Here is a 6798-nt window from a genome sequence, read left to right as displayed (position 1 = left end):
CCCCCCCCCCCCCCCGCCGCCCCACAGCACGAGGAGGTGGATATCTTGGGCCTGGATGGACATGTTTACAAGGGACGGGTTGATACAAGGCTGCCGGGCATCCTGACCAAAGACAGTGAGTGTCCAGGTGGCCCAGAGCTGCCTCCGCCTCCTTGTTCGAGAGTCCCCAGGGGTCTGCCGTGGGGCCACTGGACCCAGCTGCCGGCCTTCCTCTGCAGCCTCCCCGAATCCCAACGTTCAGGGCTCTGAAAGGTCCAGGTCAGTGTTGCTGCTGGGGGGGCAGCTGTCCCGCCCCAGTGACGCACTGGGTATCATGGCCACATATTTATGCCAGGCTCCCTCTCCTCTCTGCCACCGCTGCTCACCTGCCTCGGCCTCTGTACCAGCCCCACCGGTGCCAAGTTCCTACCCCAAAATGCTCCTCCGGAGCCCGCCCACCACTCGGTGACTCTTCCGTCCCCCCATGCCCATCTCCTGTTAGCCAGGCCTGCAGGGCACCCCCGCTCCTGGTCTCAGGGCTACATTTGCACCTGGCTTGCCGCCTCCCCTCCTCAGCTGGGAGCCCCGGTCAGGACTCGCCCAGCGCCCGGGACGGGGCTGATGCGTGTGGGCCCTCAGAGGGTATCTGGGAGGGTGGCCGGCCACGGGAATGAACGGTGTGCTTAGAAGGACCCCAGCCGGGGCCAGCCGTGACCAGCTGCCCTGCGGTCCCCTCCGCATCCCCACGGGGCCTCCGCAGAGCTCTCCCTCGATGTGTCAGAACTGACCCTCCCGTCCGCTGTCCCCACCAGCGCCAGCCCTAGCGCCAGCCTTAGGACTGACCAAGCACAAGTCCAAGCATCCCCAGCGGCACGTGCACCTGCCCCGGCAGCCGTCTGTCAGTGACAGCAGCCAGCGCCTCTCCAGGTCTCAGAGTACTCACGTGCTGGCGGGCAGCAACTCAGGTAGCTTCCCTCTGCCCTCCTCCCCTGGGCCCTCTCCTTGCCCTGCCGACCCCCCTTCGGGCCCATGCCTGGCCTCCGCCCCTAATGCCCTGGGGAGAGGAAGCCTGTGAGCTGAGGGAGGGCATGGCAGGGAGGAGAGAGAAAATCCATCTTTACTGAGTTCTTGATACGTGTGCCAGGTCCGGGGGGTAGATGCTGTCACTGGCCATCTCACCGAAGGGGAAACGAACAGGGCTGTACCCCAAGGGTCTGGCTCCAGGCTCCAGCCACGCCCCAAGCCCCCCATCCTCACCCCCCCCACCCCCGCGCTCATGTGTGCTCACTCTCCTGGAGCTAGTGCTCAGCTCTGAGCAGCAGCTGGTGGGCACGGGGGTGGGGGGGTGCATAACATGGCCCCCCCACCGAGAACCCCTCCTTCTGACCCTGTCTGGGGAGGAGCTTTTCCTCACTCGCAGGCCTGAAAGGTCCCTAGGGTCCCTATTCTCCCCTGAGTGGCTAAATCCCGCCTGAAAGTCTGGGGGGCTCAGGGACCCCCAGGGTCCAGCCACATGGGGCCAGAGAGGGACACTGGTCTGGAACCACTAGGCTGGCTCACTTTCAAGTGACTCCCCATTATCCAGACCTGTTTCCCCATCTGTCCACAAAGGGGTGCTGCTGGCCAGGTGCCCTTAGAGTTCGCCCCCCCCACCCCGCCCCACACCCGAAAGGGGATCTAAATGAAAGGTGCTGACCTTCTTCCTAGAGAAAGTTGATTTCCCAGGACTCTTTGCAGATGCCTGCGGGAGGTTCAAGGGCTCTGCCTGCCCCACCCCCCCGCCCCGTGAGTACCTGGAGGAAGTCATGGTCATGGCCTCTCGCCTTTATGGGGGGCTCCTCACCAGTGGGGCACCGTGAGGAGCTTTACAGGTAGCAACCAGTTCTACTCCTCATAGCAACAGTAAGAGGTAGGGACCAGCGTTGGCCTCACTTACAGCTGAGAGAACTGAGGCACAGAGAGGTTAAGGTACTTGCCCAAGGTCACACAGCTAGGAGCAGAACTAAACTCTTAGGAATTCAGACCTAAGTTGTCAGCCTCCCGGAACCTGCGCTGGTAACAAAGGGCAGCAGGCTGGGGGAGGGGACTCCGTGGTGGATGCAGAGTGCAGGTCTGTGACCAGGCTTCCCGAACGGTGTTCTTGGGGGCACCCCACCTCCTCCCCCTGGGCATGTTGCTGTCCACTCTGCACTCCGAGGGCACCTCAAATGCTACAGGAGCAGGAGGGGAGGCCGGGAGGGCAGTCTGAGGAGAGACTCCTGCCCCTATTTGTGTCAATATTGCCTAAATAGTACCCGTATTAATAGTATTAATAGAGGAAACATTACTTACGAGGCAGGCTCTTGGCCACTGACCGAGAGCCTGATTATTTTTAACTCAGGGAGATTATAAAGGAGCTCTCCCTGCGCACCCCAACCCCACGGGCCCCTCTCTGGCGTCATGCCCCCCGTTGCCTGGCTAGTGGGGCTGCCCCTGACGCCCCTGGGCCCTGGGCAAGCGGGGGGAGGGCTGCGTCGGGCCAGGGTGCGCGCAGTGAGACGGAGCCCCCCATGTCGCCCAGCTCCTTCCCGTCAGCGGAAAGACAGACCCGTCTCCTTGGAGGGGCACCTCTCCCAGTCAAATGTGGCCCATCCGCCCAGCCCCAGCGAGGTGGCAAACCCGCCGGCCGATCTGAACGTGAACCCGGATATGCCTCCGGGGGAGGGGCTCGAGGAGCCCACCCGGGGGCCGAGGTCCGCCATCCCTCAATGAGCAAAGTGACCAATAAATGTTTAGGAAGCAGCCTGGGGTGGCCCGCCGGGGCTTTCTGGAGAGGTTGGGGCTCCCAGTGTCCGTGCACAAGCTGTACCCTGAAGCAGCGGTGAGACTGGCAGCCCCGCCCCCCGCCGCGGCTCCCCTGCGGATGGATGGCTCGGCAGGACCCCGGGGGGGGGGGGGGGGCGGTGCCACCAGCCGCCTGGAAAGGCTCCTGTTGGCCGTCCTGTACCCTTAAGTGGCTACTGCAGACACAAGAGGGGCTTAGACGAGGGGTGGGGAGGGCACCTGGCTGGCCTTGGCCGGTTCCCCGCTCCCCTCCCCCCTCCCCAGGGAGACGGAGCACAAGTGTGTCAGGGCGGGCCTTGTGACGGCCATTTGCCAGGTCGCTCGCCTCCACAAGCCCCAAACAAGCAAGAGTCCGCTCACTGCTATCCTGAGTCCTTCGTGCAGGTTCGAGGACAGAGGGGCGAGGGCAGGGCTGAGCTCAGCACCACGGCGACCGCACGGCGACCGGAGGAGCCCCGCCCCCGCCGCAGGGGGCCGCCCTCACACTGAGACCTCTGAGGTCCTACAAGCTGCTCCCCCACCCCCCTCCAGCCCCCAGCTCCCCGACCCGGGAAGGGATGTCTGACACCAGAGGCCTGCTTCAAGGTGTGAGGGGATCGAGTGACAAATCACACCGTAAAGGAAAGTGTGGCAGGAAACTGCCCAGAAAAGGGTTTCTCCCCAGTTCCATGTGGGCCCCTGAGGGTGGGGTTGGCTCCCGCAGGAGGGGGCTTCCCCCTACTTTCCCCATCCACCGAGATGCTCTCATCTTCCCAGACCGACCCGATGCTCTGGCTGGACGGCTAGCCCAGAGTTGGGGAGCAGCCGGAGCCCTGGGGTCCCCGTCGGCACCTCTCACACCCGGTGCCCCCTCTCTCTGCTCCTACTCCAGCTCCCATTTCGCACCCTGAGAAATGTCTGAAGGTCACTGGCTCCATGTCCCTGGCCTAGAATCCAAACTCCCCAGCTTGGCGGGGAGCAGCGCGGGGCGGGGGGGGGGAGCCCGCCCACCACGCCCAGGCCCCCCCACGCCCCTGAAAGGACAGGGAGTGGAGGACATTCCCAGGCCCACCCTCCTCCCCGCACCTGGGCCGGGCGCCCACCCTCCCCTGGGCTGTGGTCCCAACGCAGCCACCCACATGCCCTGCGGGGACTTCCCCTTGCAGGGAAAGCACAGGTGGGCAGGCTAGTGGGGGGAGGCCGGGAGGAGCCCCCGGGGTTTCCAACCAGGAAACAAAACCGAAAGGACCGACCTGGCGTCTAAACCATCACAAGCAGAGGGGCTGAGGGGGAGCTGTTACCGGGTTCCCAGCAGGCCTTTGAGAAGGTGCGGGAAGACCCAGGAGCAGGGCAGGCTGGCTTACCATGCAGGACACTCAGTGACACCAGGTGTCACTCCCATTTTGGGTGTGAACATTCAGACCTCCAGCGCTGGGGCTACAGTGGGGGCCCACCCTGAGCTCCAGCTGTCCAGGAGGGAGAAAACAAGCTCTTGGGGGACAAGGGGCTCAAGGTAGCTTCACTCCCCCCCCACCCAGCATGAGGCTCACGGAGGAATCCCAACCCTCGGGCCAGCCCCCCACTCCTCCAGCCAACACAAGGCTCCTGCCCAGACAGTCGCACTGCAGCATCCGTGGAGAAAGGGCCCCACTGGGCCAGGAATCGCCACCTCCACCTCCACTCTGCTGCCTGGAGGCTGTGGGGAGCACCCTGTCTCCGTGGATCCTTGAAGCCTTGGCTGACCTCTGGGGGATGGCCACAACATGCACTCGGGGACAGGCTCCCCCGAAGGCCGAGGACAGTAGGGATGGACCCAGATGGAAGATGCTTGGGGGGTCAGAGGGTGGGGCTGCCATGGGCCACCAGGTGGAGGGGCGCCCCCCTCCCCCAGACAAGAGAAAGACAGCATCAGCCTGTGGTGGACCCACCACCAAGGGTCAAGGTGAAGGTCATGGGAACCAAGTCCGGCCCAGTCTCCCCTCTCCCCTTCAGACCTCAAGGGGACCCAGCCTGTCCTCTAGATCCCCGGGTCCGGACACCCCTCCTCAGAATATCCAACCCAGTCCCCCAGCAAGGAAGCCCACCCCCTCCAATCCCAGCGGGAGCACCACCGCCCCCCATCCCCCAGGAGAGCACTTTTCCTACCAAGGCAAATAATAACGGCACCGCAAACCAGGAAAGTTAGAAAAGTCTCTTTTTAAGTTTTTAAATTAAAACTTCACCCTGGTGAGATGATTGATTTGGGAGCTAAATCCAAAGGCAAGCGCTCCACTCGGTCACCCACTCGGACAGGAGGCACAGCCAGAGAGGCAGGGTGGCCGTGGGGAATCAGGGCCCCAGCGGCGTCGCGCCTGGGCTTTTGACCCGAGTGGGCTCCTTAGTTCCGCACAAGCCCCGCACATCCAGCTGGAGAAGGGGGGACCCCAGGAGCTGCAGGGCCACTGAGGAGCGAGCCAGGAAGCCCGGGTGGGGAGAGTGCGCCCTGGAGGCTGCTGGAGTAGATCCATGGGGGTCCTCTTCTGATTCTAGAAGGCGTGACCTTTGAGGGGAGGCAGCTTGCAGGCACCTCATGAGGGCCAAGGTCACGGCCCCTGGCCCCCAAGACCCTGGCCCGGCACTAGGGGTGGAGGAAGGGGTGCTGGCCCAAGGGGAGGACACCCTGGCCCTTCCCTGCTGCCCCGACACCTCAGCCAGCCAGCCCCACTCTCACATACATTAGTTACATTTATATATTCATATATATTATAGTTATATATTAAAAAGAGGAAAAAAAACTTGCCTGAAGAGAAATTCCTGAAGGACCCAAGTGGCTCAGGAAATTTACTATCTCCCCCCCCAACACCCACAAAAATTCTTTTATAAAATCTTCCAGTGCGATCTTCAGGAAACCCCCACCCGCCCCAGCTCCCCCCACCCTGGCCCTCCTGTGTCTCCGTGACCCTGGGCTGCCCCCTCCCCCCAGCTCCAGCCCAGCGCCTGGCAGTGTCGGCCTTCAGTCTCATCTCTGGCCATCCAGGGCGGCCATGGCCTTCTGCTGGGAGCCCCCCTGCTGTGCTCCGGGGGGCCACGTGGGCTGCGGGCGGTGCAGGTGGTGGAAGCTGTGGGCCGTGGGCGAGGAGGACGGGATCCAGGCGGCCTGGTGGCCAGGGGGGGACGAGGCCCAGAAGGGGCTGAAGTTTGCAGGGGGGGAGCAGGCCACGGCCGTCATGGGGCCGTTGCCGCTCTGCAAGCCGTCCGAGGCGCGAAGCTTGGAGAACATGGCCAGTGCGTCGGGGAAGTTGGGCGGTGTGGCGGGGGTGTTGCTGGGGGTGCACATCTGCTGGGAGAGAACACAGGCGTTGGGAGGGTTATGGGTCCACTGCCCGCCTGCCCCCGACTCCGACCCAGAGCCTTCCAGTGGGGCTCCCCCAGGTCGGCCCCTCCGTTATTCCCGCTTTCCAGTCCACAAGTGGCTCTGACGGGACAAGGCACCCTTCTCACCCTGAACCAATAGAAACACCAAACAAGGGGCCCCTGGGGGGCTCAGTCGGTTAAGTGTCTGGCTTCAGCTCAGGTCATGATCCTGTGGTTCATGAGTTCGAGCCCCGCTTCCAGCTCTGTGCTGACGGCTCAGAGCCTGGAGCCTGCTTAGGATTCTGTGTCTCCCTCTCTCTCTGACCCTCTCCTTTTCTCTCTCTCTCTCAAAAATAAACATTAAAAAAAAAAAGAAAGAAAGAAACACCAAACAAGGACACACCCCAACAATTTTTATCAAAATCAAGGACAGCTTCATGATGCCAGGCAGCGACACCCAGAGGAGTGTCAGGAGGAAAGGGTTAATTCCAACCAGAAGCTAGGGTGTCAGATTCAAGTGAGGACAAGAGAGCAGCCCGGGACACCACCGTTGCTGAGCGCCTCACCCTGGGTGAGAAAACCAGCTGGCTCCCTCAATAATCCACCTCAGATGTGCTGAGGCTCTTGGTCCAAGGAAGGCGGCCAGACCCAGGGTCTCCCTCCGATGCCCAGAGAGGCCACACT

General features: G+C 62.8%; 2 protein-coding genes across 2 annotated transcripts in view; one reads left to right on the top strand and one right to left on the bottom strand.

Annotated features, from left to right (window-relative positions):
• The window catches only part of QRICH2 (glutamine rich 2), a 31858-nt gene extending 29096 nt beyond the window's left edge, over positions 1–2762 (top strand). Inside the window, exons 19-21 of the mRNA XM_029927087.1 lie at positions 28–115; positions 792–944; positions 2540–2762. Coding sequence (XP_029782947.1) covers positions 28–115; positions 792–944; positions 2540–2730 — 432 coding nt within the window. The 3' untranslated portion in view covers positions 2731–2762. The remainder of the gene's footprint in view (positions 1–27; positions 116–791; positions 945–2539) is intronic.
• A 2928-nt stretch (positions 2763–5690) lies between these two features.
• Positions 5691–6351, bottom strand: UBALD2 (UBA like domain containing 2). Its single transcript, XM_029927808.1, has one exon. It carries the CDS (start codon positions 6095–6097, stop codon positions 5780–5782), a length of 318 nt encoding a protein of 105 aa, XP_029783668.1. The 5' UTR covers positions 6098–6351; the 3' UTR covers positions 5691–5779.
• Positions 6352–6798: the final 447 nt, after the last annotated feature.

This window comes from Suricata suricatta, chromosome 17 (assembly GCF_006229205.1).
Source record: "Suricata suricatta isolate VVHF042 chromosome 17, meerkat_22Aug2017_6uvM2_HiC, whole genome shotgun sequence".
Classification (NCBI taxonomy): Eukaryota; Metazoa; Chordata; class Mammalia; order Carnivora; family Herpestidae; genus Suricata; species Suricata suricatta.
Note: the sequence above shows the minus strand (reverse complement) of the source record. Positions and strands in the feature narration are given on the sequence as shown.